Raw genomic sequence first — 25,000 nt, 5'->3', positions numbered from 1 at the left:
TCTGGAACAAACTCCCACACTCTTCGATCCCACTCCTCCCTCCAGGTCTTCAAAACAGCTGTTTACCACCATATCATCTCTTCCCCCATCCAAAACCACGATCTTTTCTACCCCCATTAATCCACCCCAAACCTACCTCCTTAAAATTCCCTGTTTTACCATCTTGTTTACCCCGTATACCACGCCACATCCCTCTCCCTTGCACAGATCTCCTGTTGTCTCTGTTGCCCACTATCTTCTGCTTCCCTTTCCCACCCCTCTTGTCTCCTGCTTTGTTATATGTTTCTGTGCATTAGCTCTTACACTCGACATGGTATACAAAAAAAAAAAGCAAGAAAGATAAAATTCAGGTTAGATTCATTAACGCCAACCTCACGTTCACTTAAACATCCTCTTCTCAATTATGCTGATGGCCAGAACCACCCAGGTTTAATATTACAGGTAGGAATCGGACACTGGTTCCACCAAATCTGAGGGTGAAGTCTCGCTGGCTGTGAGATGGCTTCAAGAGAATGGGAAAATTTTTTTGAAAGATCACCCAAGTTTGCTCAAGTCATTGATGACATTCGCCATCTTAAGGATGATCAAAGATCATGAAACTAAACAAACAACCGATTAAATGCCTGGATTTGTATTTGTTTTTGTTACGTCTTACACGGGGCAGGTCAAATCTGCCTTTCAGCACACAAACACAAAGACCATCGGTTACATAAATATATGTTGTCATTGTTAAAATCCAATAGGGTATGATACAACCACAACCTGGTAAGATTACAATAGCCAGGAGGTTGGTGGGGAGGGGAGCTTTGGACTTTACAGGAAAACTCATTAACACACCTGAAACCAGGACGATGCAATCAGTAATTTCCAAACCTGTAATTCCTGTGATTGTTTTCGTTTTCGAGAGTTTGCCACTGATCGTGGCTATTCCAACGTTGTACTTCCGACCTTGACGCAAGTTGTGGAACACATAGGTAGAAGTACCGCCAGGCAAAACCAGGCTGAAAATCACGTGACCACCATGAGACAAGTGAACTTCAATGCTATTGTGGAACGAGAGTGAAGGGGTCCAGGTCACATGAAGAGCCGTCCAAGTAGCCTCAATTTTCACTCCAGTCACAGGCAATGGATCTGGACACGAGAACATTTGATTTATTACATAGGAGAAGGGGTGAAAGTGTGGGGGTCAGTGGATATATATTTATTCTGTATATATCAGGAACACTAGTTAAGGGAGTGGGGTGTAGCAAAATTTCCACCATATTTGTATGCATAATTAATATACGAGATGGAAGCTTAGATAGGCAATGCTCAATAAGGACAGCGGAGGATGGTTACATAATTTAAACTTCCTTGCCGTTATCATTTATCCTGAGAGCTGATGATATTTTTGTCAGATCTCATGAGAAACCAGAGCAGATTATATAAGGATGGTTTGTTGGAGTGGTCGCAGTTAAACCCAGAGTATATAATTAAGGCACCGAGTCATATCTCACGTGGAAAAGATTGCCTGAACGTAGAAACATCTTACCAACCTGTACGCACTACACAAGATGCAGATGTGTGGAGTAAGTGGCTGTGTGTTACCACAGACACGTGGTAGAGCCTGCCAGATGAAAGGTTGACAAAAGTGTAACCGACAAAGTCTGTTGGTAGCGTGTGGTTGACCACGTAACCTGTCTGGTCATTTAACTCGACGCTGAGATCATCAAAATCACCCAAGGGAGCATTCCATCGCAGTTCCACCGAAAACTCTGTGCTGTTGCAGGTTAGATTCTGTATGGTGGAAGGTGCTGTTGAGAAGGGAATAAACATTACAGCATTATCACTAACTTTTTTTTACACCTTCGATTAATGTAAGTTTTGAATATTATGCTGGCACCGTTGGTCTATTGGATTGTTTGCTGTATAATCAGGTGGACAAGATATTCCTGGCAGGAAAGGAGGGACAGCATAATCAGCATATAGAGGATCCCCTTATAACCTTCTCAGTCTGGATATATGATGATTATCCTGTACATCCCCACCAGAGGGCTCTCTGCGTGACATTTCAAACAAAAATGTTCAATAAAATGGACCGGGGATGATGTAAGCAGTATATACATATGAGAGTGTGGGTGCCACATTTAGCCACTTGCTACCCACTCTAAAACTAAGCATCACACTCACGTGCATTCATTCATACCACTCTTCTCTGAAACATGAAACTGTCTTCCCAAATCTGTAATCTTCTAAATATAAATCATAACCAGGGGTAGATTGGGAACCGAGAATGGCCCTGGAAAATATTCTGAAAGTGATCCATTTGTCCATTCACAAGTAATCTTCGAACCTCGTTTTCAGCAACCCTAATCCTACTTATTCAGTTTTTGTTTTGGTAATTTGGAGACAAATTGCAAAGAACTCACTGTCTAAAATAACTACCTTCGCCACGGAAGGTGGACGGAGGTTATGTTTTCACCCTCGTTTGTCTGTGTCTGTCTGTGAGCGGGATATCTCAAAACGTTACGGATGGATTCGGACTAAACTTTATGGACAGGTTGGGTGTGTTACAAGCACAAATTGCTTCGATTTGGTGAAGATCCAGATCCGCATGCGGCTCCAAGAATTTATTCATTTTTTTAAAGCGATTCTTCACTATTGAGCGAGAAGGCCAAAAATAATGTACAGTATAGCATATCTCAAAACGTTGTGGACGGATTTGGATGAAACTTGGTGGACAGGTTGGATGTGTGACAAGGATTAATTGATTAAATGTTGGTGAAGAGCTTGTTTCGGACTCGATTCAACTACTGGAAGAGGTTCAGTACCTCAATGTCAGCTGCGACCACTCCTAGGCAGACCAGATATCAATGCTAGTCTCCAAAGCCAGCCTCATACCATGTATCCTCCATCATGCCAAGTTCTTCCTTGGTAAAAATGAACTGCTCACAGGCTTCAAGGCATTTGCCTGTCACTCAACGGAACAATGCTCTCCCCGATATACTGACGTCTACACTTCACCTCTCACTACTCCTGCATGCTATTGGATCCAAAATGCTTATGATTGGCATCTACAAATAATCAGAAGCACAAGGCTTGTTGCTCTCTATCATCTCAGATAGATCGATAACCTGTTTTCTATAGTCACTCTTCTATTCTTGTTTCCTTTGTACTTTTTGTTCTGCACTCACCCAGGAAGCATGGCTTCTTCCTACAGTAACCCCCAACCTGTTTACGTTTCAAAATCCAAACCTATTGTTCACGGCCTCCAGTCTTTTCTTCCTCTTTTTTTTATCCTACTTGCTGAACCATCTTCCTTCTTATCTCAAGCACAGTATGTGGAAGATAGTAGCAGCATTTCCAGTGAATGCAGCTGTGCCACCGATGCATTGTTTGGGTATGAATTTTCGGAACTTGGAGAGAATGCTGGTGATAATATACGTACACTTCATCGAAAGACACCATGGGATCTTTAACATCCACTAGGTCATGTTAGCAGATGGGTTCCCAGATTTACGTCAATCTGAGGGACAACGCGCTTGGCATCCTGTGATTGTGACGCACCAATCTGATAGTTTATACTGCAGGTGGGTCGAGAATTGAACCCAGACAAAACAGCTCATTGGTCAGTGCACCACCTCTGCACCTTCGAGACAGGGCATCATCTTTTTGCATCTGTTAGATCCCACTTCTTCTCTCGAGGGTTTCAAGTCGATCAGTATTTCATAATCCAACATATTTTCTGTCTCCCCACCCCCTGTTAAACCTTCCCCAAACCTACACCCCTTACTTGCAGGTTACTGTGCGTCTCTGTCTCTGTGCGTCTCCATCTGTCTGTCTCTGCATCCAATCCACCACCTTGTTCTTCCATGAACCAATAATTGGTTTTTGCATTTAGTCCAGATGTTAGAAATCAAACATTATATCATCTAACAGTGCTCTACATTCCAATGTAACAGCCCCCTTCACCATACCGACTGGTGAACAGGTAAACTTGGTTGTAACAAGATAACTAGGAAATCTTACTTGGAAGATAATTGGGTTCTACTCACCGATCTGCTGACTGCAGGAAGAGACTGAGTGGAGTAGCCCACTCAGAGTGGCAACAAAAACTCTGTAGCCCCTTCCCGGGACAGTGCTTGAAATTGTGTGCTCCGTGGAAGTTTTTGGGAGGGTCCAGTTCGTTATAATGCCGTGATGACATTCCATCAAGACCATAAAATTGTCAAAATGGCCAATGGGGAGAGACCATTTAATGAACAATGAGGATCTTGATGCTTTGCAGGTGAGGTTGTGTACCTGCATCGGGACTGGAAAAGTTAAATATAAAATGGGCAGAAGTGAAATTGGTGTAAACTGGAATACCACCCATTTTCAAAACGTGCGCACATGCACACGCACACAATCAGACAAATACCAAATAGTACGAGCAAAACACAATTATGCTTAAACAAGATACCTGTTTGATCCTGGAATTGGAACGAGGCTCTCTTTGAACCACTGACTGTGGTAAGGGAAATGTTGTACATCAATCCAGGTGATAAACCTTTGATCAAAAACGTTTCGGAGGTCGGCAAGATGATGGCACTCCACATGGTGTGCCCATAATTAATTTGCACCTCGTAGGAATCAAAGTTACCAGGAGGCGGAGCCCAAGTCATCATCAGGCTCTCGGTCGCTCTTTCGATGATAGATACATTTAAAGGGGGCAATGGATCTGAAACAAGAAAACATTAAAGTTGCAAGGATAATTTATTCGTTTAAAAAAAAAAAAAAAAACTCTTCCTCAAGATAGACCATTCTTCCCTGTACACAACAGTATCAGGGAATGGGCCCAAAGCTAAACGAATGTTTCTTTAACTTCAAGGCAACCTTTAATGAGCTAAAACAAGCATAAACATCTGTAATATAACAACTCCCAACAGTCACTTTCCAAAAACGACATGCTATTTATCAAAATTGTGCTGAAATTATGAAATAAAAATTGTCGTTCCAACAGCTGAGCTGCTCTTCACTGGACTGTGACTGGAGATAAATAGTTTACGTCTCATTAAGAGTTAATTTATTGTGAGAACAATGGATGAAATAAACAGGACGTTGATTGAGGGATGCTAACTAATGTAGGTAGCAAGAACTTTAAGTTCTGGGAGTTAACTATTCGGCTCGATGAAGGTTAAACACTCGAAGTGTCGACTTCTCGCTTCCCATGGCGGTTAGCATACCTCAATCAACGTCCTGATGGTTTCATCCATTGTTCCACTGACCTGCCAATGTAGATTGACATGAGGCCTCATGAGCACGACTAGTTCTTTATTTATTGTGAGGTTGAACTGCAAATTATGGAGAAAACTGGAAAAGTAAATGAGTAAAAGGGTAAGAGGAAGATCTATTTCTCCAATTGTTATTTATTCCACCCAAATTAGGCCCAAAAGGTGTGGTTACCTGTGTGCACAATTGTATACACCCAACTAGACAAGCGACCAGCCAAGCTGCCGATAGAGAGGTTGTAGCGATGGCCGGGGGTGAGATCGTTCAATGTTGCCTTCATTTTTCCACGATCAAACATTTTTGAGCGTTGCAGGCTCGAGTTGCTGAACAACGATATTGTTGTTCCCTGAGAGTTCCCCGCAGGAAGAGACCAGGAGAGCCACACACTGGTTGCAGTTTCCACAACCTTGACGTTTCGCACTTTCATCGGGTCTGCAGAAGAGTTTCAACAATGTTGCCCTTCACCTTATCACTCATATTTTATGCATGTCACATTATTATGAAGGTATGGCTCAAGTATTGTGAAATAAATTTGTGTAAGGACATAATGAAGTGTTTCCATTGGAAAAAGAGTTCATTTAAAGGAGGGAGACATTTATTTATGAAATAGCATGGGGAAGTGGGAGGGAGGAAGAGAAGTGGGGTAAGAGGGGTTGGCGAAAAACAAAATCCCACGATATTTGTGGAATTTAATAAATCAATGGTCCAAAACAAATTCCATTTACTTACATGTCCAACCACAGGTAATGGCCCAACGGCCCATCAGTCCAACAGAATGTGCTCTGAGTGTGAAACAGTGATGTTCTCCAGCAGTTAGGTTTCCGATCCAGGTCCGGAGAGGAACCGAACTGTTGATTAACCACACCCTGCTGTGGTTGGTTCTTGTTCCACCACACAGCTCATAATGGTCCACCACGCCATCTGGTTCTTGCCATGATAGAGTCATGGTGTTCTCAGTGCTTGCGATGACTTGGAAATCCACAGGGTCACCAGGCACTGGTCAAAATCAAGGCATTGGTGAGATCTCCACAAGGTGTTAAAAGGAATCACCACCCAAATGGAGAAGTGTACAATCATCACATGGATTTTCACAAGCTAATATCAACACCAGAAACATGATGATGTAAAAGACTGAAATTCTCCTGTCTGTTTAAATTGGTGCTTCTCGAGCAACTGATCACTATGGTTGTTTCGATCCAGAATCCCCAAGTTGGATTCAAATCAAGACTTGCAAGACCCCAATTCCCTCCCAAAACTCCATTATTAGCCCTCGGCCATTTCCAAAAGGACTGGTCTGGGTGGCAGTGAGGGTTTGAGCAGATCTCCCATAATATAGATTGTTAATTCTAGATCTACAGTATTGTAAGCTGTATACCCCAAGAAACCTCTGCATTGTAAACAACTCAGTTTTATTCTGGTATCTATTTAACAACATTTTGCACTTCTTGTCAGGCAAAAGAAAACTCTTGTCGAAATCCAAAGTTTCCTTCTCCCAGAACCTCGTCCTTTTTAGGTCATCTCATTAATAAAACCAGTCTCTATGTCCGTACGTCCCCATTTTTTTCTTCCGATTTTCTTGATATTTGGTATGTGGGTAGACGTCGATGAGTGATGCACGACGGTATGACCTTTGACCCGATTGAAGGTCAACGTCAAGGTCACTCCAAAGTTGTGAAATCATTCATTTTCAAAATCTATCTCCTCCGCCGTTTATGATCCGATCTTCGAAATTCCTTCGGATTCTGATAATATGGAACAATATATAAATTTGGTCAGGCCGGTTTTTTGAAAATCATCCTGGTTATCGAGTCACATGTCTTCAAAGTTGGAAAAAAAATCGATGTGATACGGTCAAAAAAAAAATTCGCCCGATCTTGATGAAACTTGGTATGTAGGTAGGGGTCGATGAGTGATGCATGACGGTATGACTTTTGACACGATTGAAGGTCAAGGTCAAGGCCACTCCAAAGTTGCGAAATCGTCCATTTTCAAAATCTATCTCCTCCACCGTTTTTGATCCGATCTTCGAAATTTCTTCGGATTCTGATAATATGGAATAATATCTAAATTTGGTCAGGCAGGTTTTTTTTTGAAAATCATCCTGGTTATCGAGTCAAGTGTCTTCAAAGTTGGAAAAATAGTCGATGAGATACGGTCAAAAAAATTTTGCCCGATCTTGATGAAACTTGGTATGTCGGTAGGAGTCGATGAGTGATGCACGACGGTATGACTTTAGACACGATTGAAGGTCAATGTCAAGGTCAAGGTCACTCCAAAGTTGAAAAATCAGCTAATTTCAACATTATCTCCGCCAACATTATACCTTATCAACATAAAAATTAAACAAGACGACATCGAAGCCATTCTCAGCCGATCAGAGATCCACATCTACAGAGCTTCAGAGATGACCGTCACCCCCAACCGGGGGTAATTTTTTTCCCTCTCTCCCTCTCTTTCTTTCTTTACAAGAATGAGGCTCATGGACTAGAGCAAGGTATAACTGTCCGACATTGGGACAAAAATAACGGGAATGAACGAAGAAGAAAGGAGGAGGGGAAGGAGAGGGGATACACTGAAACGAGCAAAAGCTGGTTAGACTGGGAAAGGTTAGTGGAGGTACTAAAGATCATGGGTCAGAATTGGGGATGACAAGAGATGGTGGCACGCACACTACTTGCTTTAATTCCTGGAGGAAAGGGTGAAACAGAATGGCCTCTGGAAAGCAGTTCCATAGATGGGAGAAACAAAGAATAAAATAGTTGAAGTGTGCAGACAGCCTGGATTTTGGAAGCCAAACAAGAGGGGGTGACCGGAAGAACATATGAATCCTGGAGTAGATCGAGAGGATCAGAATACAGGACTGAGAGAGCAGAGGGAGCAATATCAGATAATAGACCGTAGAAAACAGATAAACCACCGATCGGCCTGTGACGTGAGTGCAATAGACCCTGTGCTTTGGCCTCATCTTTGAGATTCCAATAATATTAAAAGCTTCACATTCCACCGAACCTAGAAGAGACAGATGTAATACTGGGGCACCAGAGGGTAGTACTCCATCGAGCTATGGACAAAGGTCTAAAAGACAGTGAGTAGCTACGATTTTCCAAGGAAAGACTTGGATTGACAGAAGATGCCAAGTCTGTGGCTGGCTTTGGAGGACAGCTTTGCTCTGTGGTTGGCCTCACAAAGGTCATGTCTGATGGTGAGGCCGAGAAGTTCAAGGGACTGAACCTCTTCCATTGGACGACCAAGGAAATAGATAGGTGGGTTCATTTGACGATCCTTCCGGAGTGATAGGGTGACACTGAGATTTTCCAGGAAAGAAGATAATTTATCAGACGAGTATGTATTCATCTCCAGATCAGCAGAGGGATAGGGGTACTGTACGACACAATGTGGAGTCGTCTGCATAAAGGAAGAGAGGGTTTCCCAGAGCACCACAGAGGTCATTAATACAGATGAGGAACAAGACTGGGTGAAAAACACTGCCTTGGGGAACATCAGCCTTGACTGGGAGAGGGGAGGAGAGGGTTCTATTGACAGCAACTCGACTGCACGAGTGGAGGAAGTCAGAAATCTAGGCATGAAGGTGGTTTTCTATACCACAGGCAGAGGTTGGTAAGCAAAGCAGGATGCCAGACTGTGTTAAGTGCCTGAGATATGTGCAAGGAGACAGACCTAACCTCATGATTGAGATTTAGTGCATCCAACCATTGCTGAGAGAGGAGCAGAAGCATGTCCAGAGTTGAGTGACTGGAACAGAATCCAAACAAACAGTTTGAAAACAGGAAAGACAGGAAAGTGCCCCACCCTATTAGTTTCTAACCAGAATCTGTCCCAGTACTGAATATAAAACTTCCCCAAAAACTCATGAACCATGAAATGCGTCTGCAAAAACAAGGATCACACGACAGTAACCTTGTACACACCCAAAACTAAAATCCTCTTCAGTTCCCTATCGGATCACACGAAAGATCATTCAATATTTTTGTAAAGGGGATGGATTGGGTTGTTAATACTTGCATACTCTGTACAGAGCTGACTCATTTACTTACCTGTTCTTACAGAGGTGTTGAAAAGTGACCCCAAGTTGTTTGATATTTGGATAATGTGGAGAGATCCAGGATGCATGTCCGACAGGATGCAGACATAGGACAATCCTTTATGCCAAGATGTGCATCTGGAGATCTGTGTAGAGTTGTTGGATATATGTTCAGTTACATACGAGCAGTTTGAGGAGTTATCTGAAGATTTCCATAGGAGGGTCACAACAGTCGTGTTCGTAACTGTTTGCAGATCTTTGACGTCACAAGTTGTCGCTTGCTGTATCTACGAGAAAGTTCATACTCATCAAATGAGCAAGCAGCATGAGGATGAATAATTAGATAAACCATGGTCCTTAAATGACATTTATTTATAACAAACAAATACCACCTGTCACTTCGCTGACAGGAATACTGAAGGGAGGAGGGAGAAAAAGAGGGGAGAAGAGGGAGAGAGGGGTGGGCGAGTGAGGAGGGGTGGGGGAAGGGAAGACAGTGTGAGGTGAGAGGAAGGGAAGGCAGACGAGCACTGGACCATTAATTACCACCCAGACACATCCGGGACAAACACCGCCTGGACGCGTCCAGAGAAAAACACTGCCCGGACGTGTCTGGAGCCAAACACCGCTTGGACATGCCCAGAGACAAATCTTGCCCGGACATGGCCGGAGACAATCACCGTCTGGATATATTCAGAGACAGAGACAGAGAGAGTGGGGGAGAGTGAGAGAGGTGTGGGAGGAGGGTGCTGCACTGTATTTGGAGGGGGTAGAGCAAGGATGGGACAGACAGACAGAGACAGAGACAGAGACAGAGACAGAGACAGAGACAGAGAAAGAAATTGAATTTGAAACCTCATTTATTACATTCAGGCACACACAGTATAATACATAATTCAACAGGAAAAAAAAACAAACTCAGTTTAAGAAATTATAAAATGATAAGTTTTGAATTTTTCACAAAACACGAAACATTTGCGATGCACCATTTTCTCTCAAAAAGTTTAACATTTTGATTGCTCAAAAAGAAATCAAATTCCAACCTAAGTCATGTTGAGACAAAGCCTTAAAAACAGATAACATCCGATCCATGACCATTGTCGATTTTAATTTTCCTAGATTTGTAGATTGCATATTTTGCAACAGTTCCCAGAAAATTTAAAAGAACACCCACATCTCTACATATAGGTTTAAAGGGTACACCAAAAATAAACACGTGTAAACGAAATGACAAAGATGATCAAGTCGAAGAAAAAGAGAAGTTCATCTACAGCACTTCACATAAGCATGAAACAAGTCCTCCTTCTGATCACAGAAAGGACATATTTCTGTCAGCAAATTATTAATATGGTGAACAAATGTGTTGGAGGGGAGGGCCCAATGTGCCAACCTCCACTGTATATCCGCTAATACACCATGTATTGGTAAGGTATACATATTGTTACGGCTGTGGAAATTCGCAGACCACCATAAAGGACCTAAGATCAGTTATGACGATAAGTAATTGTGTAGTTAGATTTCCCCACCGTTGTTTAGAGGGGATTTCCGTGTTCACCGGGCTGCGATCCTTTGAGATAGCCATTTTTCTTTTCTCTGTCGTTATTTTGGACCAATCATCCCCCAACAACCAAATCGCCACCACCAACGCCCCCAAACAACTACACCAAACCACCACCACCTTCGGCCCCTTCACCTCCACAACCCCACCCCGCAAACATCGCCTCACCCCCACTCTCAAACGACGCCCGCCAACAACCACCACCAACACCAACACCCTTCCCAAACCACCACAGCAAACTCCCACCACCTTCGCCTTTCTACCGAACATCATGCCATGGGTTGTGAATGGGATCCTTTCGAACAAGAAATCGGATCAGGAATGATTCACGCCCACTTTTCATCCATCCAATGGCTGAGCATCAGGTGGTGTAGCCCCGCCTCCAAACCCGCTGTGATCCACAAATTTACATATGCACTCCTCCCCCGGCCTATATAAGCGTGAGCACAACGCAGCTCGAAGCAGTCAAGTCGGGTCTGGAGAGTGGCAGTCTGGAGGGGTCGGAGAACAGGACGGAGCTCGAAGAGGCAGACGGCGGCAGTGTCAGTGGGGCAGAGGCGGGAGACGGAGCACGAAGCAGACGGGGAAAGGCAGACGGGAGTCGGGAGACGGAGAGGAAGGAGCTCGGAGCGTCAGCAATTCCCCTCTCCCTTACCGAGCTCCGCGCTAAGAAAGTGCCGGTAACCCCGTCCGTTCCCCTCCCCAACCGTGGTGCCGACGGTGAAACACGTGCCTGCGCAGAGAACGCCGGAGAGAGCTCACCGGCCACGCCAGGGGCACGAAGCCAGGCGCAGCTATGCTGACATCGCGGCTTGCCCGCCATCGCGCCACGAGGGTGTGGGTAAGACTCGTGGACCTGGCCGCTCATCCAGATTCCACGTACATTTGGTCCACGGACCTGTCTGCCACCCTCGTCTTGGAGGGTGGCTTTTTCTTTGCTTTTTGTGTAAATGCATGTGGTGGCGCAGTCTTGTAAAGTAGACCTGTGTAAGTGACTGTGCATGTACATTCTCATTGCTCGTATTCGGTTGTAACTCTGCCTTTGCTTGCTTTCACTGTGTACGTGCATGATTTACTGTATGGCTGTAAATACGTGCCTCGTCTGAGTGTGAAATAAATGTGCTTGTTGAACTGTTCCCCGTTTCGTTGCGTCCTTTCCCTTGTTTGAAAGTTCCATCTTGCATCACGGAAGGAAATGGTAGGAGGGGTGTAAGCACCCGGTAAATAATCACGTCCGTCGGGACCGGCAATAATACCGCTCGGTTATCACTGAAGCATGAAACGGACCGCTTAAGCGGTTCATGTCCTTGGCCGGCCAGTGACGAGGTACGATCGCCCGGTTAACTACTCGCGCAGGTACTTAGGTAGGTCGAGTTTGGCGAACAACCCTATCCTGCGCGGGTGGCCGATTGGCACGATTGTGGTGTGGTCGAAAGACCCACCCGTGACTAGCTCCTGGCGGTAGTTCCAAGGAGGGTCACGACTGAATTGTCCGTTCCGGTGGGCGACGCGGTCTCGATTTGAGTTACGTGGCCGATCGCACGCCGGGCGGACCGAAATTCGTAACAATATGAAGCCAAAGTGGAGTACAGGGAAACCTGGCCCTAACCACTCTGACCACAACGCCATTCGTGTTTCGTGTTCTTCCAGAATGGGGTACGTTTCCCTTTTATTTTGTGGAAGATCACAAATTCTATTCTTAGTTAAAAGAGGAAAAGGGGGGGGGGGGTATGTTCAATCCCCGACCGTAAAGAATACGAAAGGAGTACTTTAATCTTGGGAAAGCTTAACTGGAAATCCTCAATGATATGAACAACTTCCCAGCCAATATTTAACGGTTTAAATTTCCTGATAAATATACGCATCAATTGGTCCACAAGTCGGACAGATCTAGAACCAACTGCGGACGCCACCACACCAACAGGTTTCCACATAACCCCAGATATGTCTCTCAAGTCACACACCTTATTGATTCCTCCTTGGATAAATTTTGGAATCATGGCATGACTGAGGAATACCAGGGAAAAAAATTATTTTAAAAAGGGTTTCTTGAAGGAACATTCTCCAGTTATATGCCTCAAGCAACCGATGGACATCAAACCTTTTCCAAATGTCCAGTCAACTACGATATAACTTAGAAAGAGAAACAAAGTTTACGTGCTCGAGATCCATCAAAAAAAGATGCCAATTACATCTCAGTTTACCAGCTTGTTGCAGGAGAAAAAAATGCAAAAGGTCGCCAAGGTAGTTGTTCAGTGAACAGCAGTTTCTGCAGAGACTGCAATCGAAAGGCCACAATCTGACCAAAGATGTTGACAACACCTTGGCCACCCTCCTTTCGGGGATAATACAGTATCTCAGGTCATAGCCAATGGTATCCACTCCAAAAGAAATTTACCAGCATTCACTGAATAGCCATAATTAGTTGATTTCATGGATGCAGAACAGTGATTCTGTGCCACAATTTTGTTGCAATAAAATTATTAATCACAAGAGTATGACCTTTATATGAAAGGGACTTCAACAGTCCTTCCCATGTTTTCAGTCTGTACTTAATTTGTTCCAAAACTCCTTCCCAATTTTTCATCTCCATCTCATGATTGCCAAGGTACACTCCAAGATATTTAACTCCGTCCGTTCTCCAGACCAAGTTTTGTGGGAGTGATTGTGGTAATGCACAGCAGAGGTCACTTTTCCCGCACCATAAAGCTGTACTTTTATTCCAATTTATCCCACCAGAGGAGGCCGCAGAGAGAAATCTCAGACAACGCTGTAAAGCAGAGATATTGTTTGTACTTTTAATTAAAACACAGACATCATCAGCAGAAGATGTCTGCACAAATTTTGCTCCTTCGATACTTCTCATTCGCTGAGGTATTTGCTGTTTAATGGATAGCAGGAGTGGCTCAAGGGCAACTACATATAAAAGACCAGAAAGAGGGCAACCTTGCCGGATACCCCATTGAAAGGGAAAGGAAGAACATAATCTATTTATATTAACTTTCAACACACAATGAGTATTGGTATATAGGGGTTTTACACAAGAGATGAAAGTTTCACCAAAACCGATTCCCGGTAACCGGTTTTCACCAAAACCGGTATTTGTGTTCAACACGATCAAAGGCCTTAGCTTGATCAATAAACAGTCATCCAAAATCATCACACAAGTGCTTATTGCACGAAATAATATCTCTTACCAAAAATATATTGTCATGGATAGATCTTCAAGGCACACAATAAGTTTGGTCTGGATGTATAACAGAACCGATAACAGTTTTCATGCGATTTGCAAGTACTTTAGAGAGAATTTCTATAATCAGCACACAGTAAAGACACCGGTCACCAGTTGAGGGTTCCCAGATTTTGGCAGTAAACATACGACCGCTCTTCTGCAGGACACCGGAAGTTCTCCATCATGTATGCTTTCATCAAGAACGTCAAGTAAATCAGGTTCCACAATGTTCCAGAAAGTCTTATAGAATTCCCCTGGCAAGCCATCTATTCCAGAGGCTCGTCCATCTTTCAGGCTCCTCACAGCTGCTTCAAGTTCATTTGTCGAAATTGGGGAGTCAAGCACGCGTTGCTCATCCTTCTTGACATTCGGGAGCCCAGCAATTAATTCTTGCATCACGGTCTCATTGTCCACGCTCCGAGGAGAATACAAGTTAGAATAGAAATCCCTCAGTGTACGCCTGATCGTTAGCTGAGAGGTTACTAGGGACCCATTGGGAGTGAGTCAACTGTAAATTTGTTGTGACCTTTTAAGAGAGGTCTCTAATTTAAAGAACTCTTTGTTTGGCATATCCAATGTTAAATAGCTCATTCACATTCTTACCAAGTTACCTATTGCTTGTTGCCATACCATCTCCTCGAGCAATGCTTTCTTAGGCCATATTAATTGGTCACGTGTGTCTTTCCCATCCTCATCATTGTCCTGTTCTCGGAATACCATTTCCCGTTTTAACCGGTCAATTGATATCGACTGCTTTTTGGGACCGTATAAACTGTATTGTTGGCAAAAAGTTTATATTTGGGTTTTTTGCAATATCCCACCACAGCGGGAGACTATCATAATCAGATCAAGAAGACCGAATTTTCTCCCACACGACTCAAAAGGCATCATTGAAACCTTTGTCTTGTATGTGACGAGTATTGAGAGACCAATAAGCACTGCCACAGAGTGGAAAGGGTAATCTGAAAGACATTGAGATTAGACTGTGATCAGTAAACCCAGTGGGCACAAATTGAGTCGAAGACGCAACATTTAACATTAGCATATTTACGTAAAACCTGTCAAGCCTTGCCATTGACATAATGCCATCATTACATCATGGAAAAGAAGATTTTCCTCTCCATGGGATCACTTGGTGCATATACATTTAGGATAACAATCTTTTGAGTGTCGGAAAGAAACTCTACTGATATCAAATGCCCTTTACGGATTTCTTTGAAGGAAACCTGGTGAGCACACAACCTGTGACTTAGGCAGATGGCAATGCCGGCTCGAGGTGTAGGAAACCCGCTTAACCACCACCGCCCCTTGAATAGTTTCGCCCAATCAGCTAACTGAGTGTTCATAGTGCGGGTTTCTTGTAATAAAATAATGTCAGCTTTTGCTTTATTGCTTGAAGGGTTTGAACTTTCTGCAAGGTGGAACCACCTCCATATATATTCAGAGAAATAATGTTCAATTCCATTATTGATTATTTTGTGGAATGAAGTCACTTTCCTCATTTATTTCCTCGTTTGCCTTCGTAACAGCTTTCCATAAGCGCTGAAATTCAGGTTCCTTAAGGTCCTTCCCTTGCAGCAAAGGCTTTGCAACTGAAATGAGGGCCAGGATATTGGGGAAATGATCTTTGATTCGCACGTTGCGTTGTCTCAAGGTTTCTTTCAAGAACCGAACAATGTTTTCTTTAACCACTTCAGAATGCTCCTCTTCCTCTTGAGGTACATTCAAAGCTTCCCGCACAGTGGAAGGAAGGTCATCAGCCATTACATCTGGTTCATCGTGGTCATTTGATTGTGCTTCAGCAGCGAGCTTTGCTTCTGTGCTAGCTGCTCCATCAGTCTACTTTAGCCTCCTCATTCTCATCCTCCTCAAGCGGGAGGGGGGGAGACGTCGCCATTAATATCACCATCAGTGATTAATTTGCTTTTGCAAGCTTGATCTCTGCTTATAGCAATCTCTTTGTTTTCATTGTGAGCAGGTAGCATGATCTCAGCCCTACTCTCACCACTTTGCTCACTGTCAACATCATTGGGACTATTTTCTGCTTGTACCACGAACACCTTGCTGCCCTAGTCTTCCTTTTCAGTATTTAAAAAGGACCTTTTCAAAGGCTTCTGTAAACCTATGTCCACAATCATTCCCTCTGCAGGCTGTGACTCCTCGTGTCGTTTACACAGCTCAATGGTACATCGGCTGAATCATCGTTGACACGATTAACCGCCATACTTGTTATCTCATTGTTTATACTGTACCTATGAACTTCATCAGCACCCTTCTTTGCTGTACCTTGGTGTTCCGACACAGACTCTTGCTCTGCATGTGACTCGTTTTCAAACGTTCTCTGTAACGTTCACAGGAGTTCCTGCTCTGGTTTCTGTAGCACACGTTTTCCTCACATTAGGACAATATCGCCTTGTGTCGCTGTACGCTCCGCACTCATAGCATATGAGCCTCTCTGTTGCCGCAAAAATCCAATGCTCACATTTTCTGTTTTGAACACGAGAGAGACGTTTAACTGCGTCACACCATCTTTTAAAACAACATAGCAAAACCATCTAAACATTTCGATGTGTTTAAGCTTTCCATCCACGGTGCGAATGGAAGATTTAATAATTCTCGACACCACAGTACCATACCGATCGAGTTTTTGAAGAATTTCTTCCTCAGACAGCGTCGGTAAAACGTTGGACAACAAAATATTTGATGCCGGAGTGTCCCATGATGAAACGGGAACATACTGGTCATCACCCAGAACGAGTCCATTCTGCACAACAGCATATGCGAGGTGGACTTTTGAGACGAAAACAACGATCTTGTGGAACATTCGAGACACCGCCCGAACGTTCTCACAACCGATCAGTTCGCCAATCGCGAGGAGAGCTTCCTCCAGCGAAATGCTTTCCGGCAGCACAAAGCACGTGCCGTGGTGCTTCGTGTTTGTCTGTTAACACCTCGTCGGTGTTGTGAGCGGAAGCACCTCGTCGATCTTTAGCCCCAAAACACCCCGCGATGTGTGTCTGTCTGTGTCTCTCTCAATAGACAAGACAAACCAAGAAGAAAAGGGTAAAGAGAAACGAAAAACAAAATGTTAGACGATAAGAAGAAGCACCGGGGGGGGGGGGGAGAGGAGGAGAGAAGAGGAGCGAGGAGAGAGGAGGGGAGAGGAGAGAGACGGAGACATTTTTGACTTATGACAAAAGTATAAAATAAATTTTACAAACCATTTGCAAAACGAAGAAAACAAATGTTAAGGAAACATTTTCAGGAAACAGAACATGAGAAGCAATTCATGAGTCCATCAAAAGGTAAAAACAAGTGCTTCATTTGTTACACAAGAATATTTTTCACGCACCATTTATCAGTAAAATCCTGCTCTTTCCCTTACCGGCTGCAGTGTAGGTACTCCAGCTGGATTTGAGAAGAAATTAAAGTTCTATAAGTCAAAATTATATTAGAAGCAGAAAGATCACCACTCTCCACCTTATTTTTTCTGGTTTTGTAAATTGACATTTTTGCCTCGGCGATCAAAAAATTAACCAACGCAGTTTCAGGTTTACGTACAGAGGACATAACGTAACCATAAATAAATTTCACAAAAGAAAAAGCAAAACCCAGTTTCAAAAAAAACCATGTAAAAAATTAAACAAGGGAACAAGTCTTGTGCACCCAACATATGCATGATATTTCACGATTCACACAGAAAGGAACACTTCCTAAATTTCATTGGAAAATTTGTGCAACAAAACATTACAAGGAAAATCCAATGCACTAATCTCCATTGCAAGTCGCTTGAACGTTTTGAAATTGGAGCCGCGTATAGACTTCGCCATGCAAGAATAAGCGAAGAAAGGGTTGAAAGGATTGACAGGTGCTCTTTCCATTGAACACCAAAAGGGCCTTTCACTCAATCAGCAAAAATAAAATGAACACAAAGGTCATGTAAAGTCTCTTTCTCAATAGAGTTAAAAGGTACAGATTTGCCATTACAACTCAAAAGCAACACGGAAAGCATATCGGTTAAACAAGTTACCAGATTCAAAGAGGTTCTTGAAATCTACTCCCACATTTTTTAATGCTGTTATAATTGCAAGAAAAATCTGACCAATAATATGAATTCACTTAAAGCCAGAAAGGCCAGAAATTTCACAACTGGACTTCTACCTTTCTCTTTGAAAATCCAACAAATTATGGACTGAAAGAATGTCTGACCCTACAAAGTGCTGGACAAAGGTCCTGGAAGAAGGAATGGCTGCAAAGAGGGGATTGCAAAAAATTGGTTCATTAAGAAACATTGAGGTGGTAAAGGAAGTGGTCTCACAACGCAGTGACAAAGCTTGCCAGGCAATGATGACACTCTGCAAGTGTCATCTGCAGAGGGAGCGATGACACATCAATCTTAGGGAGGTCGAGCAAAAAAAGCTCACGACCGTATCCCAGCCAACCTTCTTGCTTCAGTAAACATAGGGTTAGACTCTCCCAAGGCATGTGTCTGAAAAGAAGCTTCTTCACAAAGAGAAGACGGAAAGTAATGAGCCTGCTGGTGATGTCAACAAGCCCCTGGCCCCCCTCATTACGAGGAAGGCTGAGGACACCTGGTCGGAGCCGGTGTTTACCACCCCAAACAAAATCAATCAGTTGTTTCTGGATGTTTTTGATGAGCCACTCTGGTGGCTGCAGCACCTTAAACCTGTGCCACAGAGTGGAAGTGATCAAATTGTTTGCCACCAATACCCTACCATGGTAAGACAGTTTAGAGAGCAGCCCTCTCCATTTTTAGAGTTTGGAAAACACTTCAGTGGATAAACCATCCCAATTTTTTTTGGATATATCGCGAATCACCGAGATGTACACCCAAATGGTACACTCAATTATTCTTCCAGGACAAATTTCTAGGGAATGACAGGAAGAAAAACTTGATGATGGTCCAAAAAAAAAAAAAAGAGGCATAATATAACTCTTCGACCAGTTCAGCTTAGCTGAACAAGAAACACTAAAGTTTTAAAGAGCTTTAAGTAGCTCATACACATCATCTTGGGTCTGGATTACAGTTCAGACATCTGCGTATGCAATAACTTTTATGGGAGATTCATTTGGGGCAGCAGAGAACCCTGACAGTTTCTCCCGCAACCGAACTAAAGGGGCTCAATGGCAAGTACATAAAGAAGACCAGACAAGGGACAACCCTGCCTTGTACCCCTCGATACAGAAAAGGGAGAAATCAAACCATTGTTTACGTTAACCAAACTATATTTATTGTGATACAATAACTGAATGTATGTTATAAAAGTAGTACCAAATCCAAACCCCTTCAAAACTGCAAATAGATATTTATGATCTATGCCATCGAAGGCATGCTCTTGATCTATAAACAATAGACCTGTGCTTTTATGCAAAATGTAACACACGTCAGCAATATTACGAACAGCACCGATGTTATCATATATTGACCGTCCAGGCACACAAGTTTGATCAGTGTGGACTATAAAGTTAACAACTGATCTTAAACGAGAGGCAACAACCTTGGAAAATATTTTATAATCAGTAGATAATAGAGAAACTGGACACCAGTTGCAGAATAGCTGGGTGTCTCCTTCGTTCGGCAGCAAGGAGACAACCGCTCGTCTACAACTTAGGGGAAACTCCCCAACCTTAAGACTTTCTTGGAACATTTCCAGAAGCTCAGGACCAATAACGTCCCAAAATGTCTCAGCCAATTCATGAGGAATTCCGTCCAGTCCTGGAGCTTTCACAGATGCCATACCAGAAAGCACAAGCCTCAATTCTTCCAGAGCAATGGGGTTCTCCATTGAGACCCGTTGTGACTCAGACAACTTTGGCAAAGGTTCAATAAAGGTATTTGCAACATTCAAATGAACTTTCTTAGCACATAAAAAAAAAGAGGAAAAGAAGTCATTTACCAACTTCCGAATCATCTTTGGATCACTTACAATGCCACCATCAGGTGATTGCAAAGATAGCATTTGCTGTTGAGTTTTAGTTTTATTCTCCAAGGAGAAGTAGTACTTAGAGGGAGAGTCAAGAAGATTCAAGTTTTTAATTCTCAGCCACGCTAAAGTCCCTTTTGCACGTTCCTCTACAAGGTGACAAAGCAACTCTTTCTTACTCAAAAAGTCTTTGTGCTCTCTTGAAATACCAATCAATGTAGTAGGTTTGGATTGTTGTTCCAGAATCTTCTTTTCAAGTTGGGAGGTCTTAAAAGAATTGTCCTTTGAATAATACACATTGTATTGTTGGCAAAAAAAAACTTTGATGTGGTTTTTTGTGATATCCCACCATTGCCTCTTACTCTGGAAAGTGTTTTTTCTGGCCAGAAGAGAACACCAGAAGGCTCGAAATGATTTACAAAAATGCACCTCTTCTAACAAACCAACATTTAGGACCCAATAGGCACTCTTACATGGAGTATAAGGAAAAATCAATTTTAAAGATACCAGAAGATGATCTGAAAAACCAGAGGGTGAAATCGCCGGTGATAAAATGAAATTCCGGAAACCATTGTTAACATTCAATTTATCTAAATGTGCAAAGGATACTCTGTTATTAGAGGCTTGACACCATGAAAATTGCTTGACCCGAGGGTGCTACAACCTCCATGCATCAATCAGGTGATATTTTATGAGAACAGCCGCCAAATGTTTTGCACTCTCCAGGTGAGGTTCAACACCATTACGGTCTCGAGATGGTTTGAAAGTGCAATTAAAATCACCGGCTCGGCAGACAAGACCACCAAAATAAATACAGCTAAACAATTATCTTGCAAGGAAAAATAATCTTTTCTTCAAGAAGGATAGTTTTGGACATAAGCATTCAGAAATGTGACCTTATGACTTCCATACGGAAAAACCACAAAAGCCAAATGGCCTTTCATAACTTCGTGAAATGCTATTTGGTCAGATGGGAATTTTGAACCAAGCCAGAAAGCGACTCCTGCTCTCGGACAATCAAACGAGCTGAAGAACGACGAGCCTCTTAGTGTATTTTGCCATTCCTCTAAACAGGTGTCACCACAACGTACATCCTGGAGAAAAGCTACCTCTACATGCCTTTGCTCTAATAATAGTTTGACATGAGTTTTTCATATCGGGGCGTGGCCCCCATTTATGTTTATACTTGCAATTGATAAAACCATAATGAGTTATTTAAAGAAATGATCATTGAAGTTCTTTAATTGCAAAAGATACAAACTTCTTCAGCCCATACACCCGGGACTCGTTGGCATCATAGGCTGATGGATTTTTTATGATATGAGAAGCAGTAATATTAAATTTATCCAAATGCGGAAAATAATCAATAAGTCTGATTTTTTTTCTGATAAGTGTTATGGAGATATTTGATTATTTCAATCAGAGGGGGGGGGAGGGGGGGTCAAAGTCCCCACCATCCTGTGAATCCCCAACTGCACCTTCTGGCTCACTGAAATCTGATATCGAACAAGTGTCATTCGAAACGCACGACTCGTGCTCGATAACAACGCTTTTCACCTTTCCGGGTGCAGGAGATACTGTTGTGGTGCCGGGTTCGGTGGCGAGGACGACTGCCAGAGGGAGCAGTCGGGCCGTCTCCCACTGAACACCGGAATTGAAGGTCGTAAACTCCGCATAACTCCGAAGGTCACGGGTCCCTTAGTGGACCGTGGACGCCAATATTTCGACGGCGTGGGGTAGGGTTAATTGTCAAATTCCAATTTAACTAAGTACCCACGCCGTATAACTACCGGGGAAAATCACACCCTCGGCCGACTTTGTCCGAACCGAGTTGCTATTACCGACTCGGATCCGTGTAACCGAGCGGGGATTACCAAAGCCTGCCGGACCAAATGAACAATTTACGGCCCAATCGGCCTCTATTTCTCAAGCCCGCACCGTGCTGGGTCAATGATAGAAACGACAGGCTACGAGCTGGTACATTTAACAGGGGTTTATTTATAATAGGGAGGGAGACACAGGGCAGAGTTATCACAAATATGCAGGCAATGTACAATGAGCAAAAGCACTAAACAATTTCTACTTATCGGACGGTGCCACCACAGACACACACACACACCAAAAGAAAAATGAACCCGGATTATCTTTATTCCGACCCTCGCAGCCAATGGGATAGGCAGGCTGGAGGTCAGAGTTTGGTCGGTACCTGGCTGCCTCGTGCGGTTTGGCCCACGACTGCAGATGTGAAACTCGGGGTCGTCGGCAAGCCCAGACACGGTATAGCGGGGTCCATGCGGGGGCCAGGGTCGCTCCTCACAGAGGGCCAGCGGAGATTCCCGGCTCGGACTCAAGGTTATTGCTCGACAAAATGAGAGATGGAAGTCGACGGCTGTGGAATAGTCAGCGGACCAGCTTGAGACACGGCAACGACGACCACCAACGACGCACACCAAGAGCAATGGCGACCCCTTTCTTCTCTAACAATTCCAACCCAACTCCAGTGAGCACTAAGGGAAGCCAGGTGATTCTTATCCCTCCCCGGGCGGGGTGGGGTGATTGGTCCTCTGAGGTAATCTTTGCCCTGATTGGACAGGGTTTCGTGGGGTGATATCTGTCCCCCTCTGATTGGACAGGGGGAAAACCCTGCCTTTCTGGGGTGGAGTCAGAGCTCAGAGGTAATCTTTGACCTGATTGGACAGGGTTTAGTGTGGTGATATGCTGGCCATCCGTGATTGGACAGGGAGGGAACCCCCTCCTTTCATGGGCGGAGTCGGTGTTCTGAGGTGAGGAAACCTCCACCCACGTCCGTGGTCGAACGCACATGGGCACTGGCGTCGATGGTGCGAAGAAGTGAAGGATTGATTTGTTGGTGTTGGGTATTGCAAAAATCTAACTGGAAAGAAACTTCACAGCACACACATGTAATTCCCTTTAGACATGGGGAGGAATCGAACTATACACATACTTATTGAGATAACTAAGCTTAGGGACTGCTGTCTGGGTGCAAATGGCTTCCAGATTCGTAACAATACTGCTCTCGGCTTAATGAAGACCAATTCTTCAGGTTAAGGATCGGTCTCCGTTTTTGAGGGGGGGTCTTCAAGGGGTTCTGGTGTACTCGGCACACCTACTGTTTGAACATCTTGATTGAGTTCACCATTCCCTGATGTACTGCCTGTAGACGAGTCATCTCCACTTATAGTCTCAGCTATTGAAGCCTGCTGATGCTGCATCGCTTCCACCTCAACACGAGGACAGGATTTAACACTGGAAGGTTCCGGATAAGTTTCACTCCGACCGCGTGAAAACCTTGTCACAGCGACTGCTTCAGCGTATGAAACAGGCTCGATTGTACTTGAACCTTGGTGCTGTCGTTTTCCACGTGCAACCACACAAGGCTTACTCATATCCTCGATTCGATTTTCGGGACTTTCGCCTGGTTCTGAGGGAGTTTCATTGCCTGGCACAGGTTCGTGTTGATTACTCGATTCTCTCGATGGCTGTTCGGCCACACGACTATACTAGGACAATCGTTTTTAACACGTCCGCACTGACCGCAATTAAAACATGCCGACTGCAGAGGTCTGTATTGACCCTATGCACCAAGCGAGTGACGTCACAGCGGAAGGTAAGGCTCCGCCATATTGAGTGTCAAAAAATCATGGCTACCACGCACGTGTCACGCGAACTTCTGGGCTATTTCCATGGATTAGATGATATTTCTAAGAAGAGGTACTGCGAAAAACTGAAGCTGTGTGGTCTTAGTGAAGATCCTTATATTATTTCAAAGGATAAATGGACAACAGAAAGGAAATTTTGGCCTCAAATCGTTTTCCCTGACATCTATGTTTACCTTGTTGAAACACCGAGTCCTTACACTCAAGCCAGCCTGAAAGCCTTCAAGAGTATGGACGCTTACTCGTATTATGTCGCCGGGTTTGTTAGTGACATAATCTCGACGAAAGCTGACAAGAACTGTATTATCGTGAGGGCAAAGGTAAGCCTGTTTTATTTCATTTCACTATTATTGTATTCGTTGTTGCTCGTTTTGTTCAGTAACCAGCGTCACTTTTTTTTAACCTGACGGCTGCCACAAGTTAATTTCAAGTGAAGCTCTTGTCTAAATGCTAAGTTTGTAGAAAATCTTCGTTCGTCAGTTTGCTTACAGATACATTATATTTTTTTCTATGACAAACATCCGGTGTAATGCCACACTGCTGTGGATATTTCCAAGTGCTAGTTTTTTTATGTATTATACATATCGATGCGACTTTATGGAGTGAAAATGTTGCACTGATTTTTTTCTTCAAATTTCTAAAATGCTATTTAAAAAACTATTTAATTTAATCTGCGATGTAATAGCAATAAGACAAGTTTCGAGGAAACAACTCAGAACTGTGCGCGTTATAGACAGCTGTTAGAAAGGTGATCCAGCCCATCTCATTCTGTCAATAAAACAAAACAAGGGATATAATGCATTTTAATGATACAAATCAGACAATATTTTGTAACCACCAGCTATTTAATACCAACTACTGAAATAACGTATCAGAAATTATTTACATACCGGAGACAAAATGAAGGCCACACAACCAGTCATGTTCGCCAGGTCGCCATTTTTCTCTTCTCAGAACCGATATCCAAAGATGTCGTCGGTCTACTTCGGCGGGAAAGCGGTAAAACTGCACTCCAGAGCCTTTAGTATACGCCGAGTACATCCCGGGGCACAACTCTTACAAAAAAAAAAAAAAAATCGCTTGCTTGGAAATAACGGTGTCGTTGAAGTGGAGACTATCGGTTGTTATGGACGCGGTAATACTTTCTTGCCACTCAATATGGCGGAGCTTCCACAGTCACGTGACCGGTGACGTCATCCGAATAAGGAATAAAAGTTATTGTGTTTAATTTTCACCACAACTTCCAACTGTCGAATGTTCGGCTTTAAAATAATAAATAATTGACGCCGAAAAGAC

General features: G+C 43.5%; 1 protein-coding gene across 5 annotated transcripts in view; it reads right to left on the bottom strand.

Annotated features, from left to right (window-relative positions):
* Positions 1–25,000, bottom strand: part of LOC147030026 (receptor-type tyrosine-protein phosphatase beta-like) — a 267,673-nt gene that overhangs the window by 195,892 nt on the left and 46,781 nt on the right. For 4 of the 5 annotated variants that reach the window (XM_085873693.1, XM_085873694.1, XM_085873696.1 and 1 more), the window contains 7 exons: positions 9,306–9,579; positions 5,980–6,246; positions 5,425–5,682; positions 4,442–4,699; positions 4,035–4,292; positions 1,536–1,793; positions 874–1,131 (listed from right to left, as the gene is read on the bottom strand). In XM_085873693.1, the coding sequence (XP_085729819.1) occupies positions 874–1,131; positions 1,536–1,793; positions 4,035–4,292; positions 4,442–4,699; positions 5,425–5,682; positions 5,980–6,246; positions 9,306–9,579 (1,831 nt within the window). Of the gene's footprint in view, positions 1–873; positions 1,132–1,535; positions 1,794–4,034; positions 4,293–4,441; positions 4,700–5,424; positions 5,683–5,979; positions 6,247–9,305; positions 9,580–24,594; positions 24,869–25,000 lie in introns of those variants that run through there. The other variant, XM_085873695.1, reaches the window with a different exon arrangement.

This window comes from Eptatretus burgeri, chromosome 3 (genome assembly GCF_056783735.1).
Source record: "Eptatretus burgeri isolate ZD-2024b chromosome 3, Ebu_testis_v1, whole genome shotgun sequence".
Taxonomy (NCBI): Eukaryota; Metazoa; Chordata; class Myxini; order Myxiniformes; family Myxinidae; genus Eptatretus; species Eptatretus burgeri.
The sequence above is the reverse complement of the archived record's forward strand: the minus strand, read 5'-3'. Positions and strand labels throughout refer to the sequence as shown.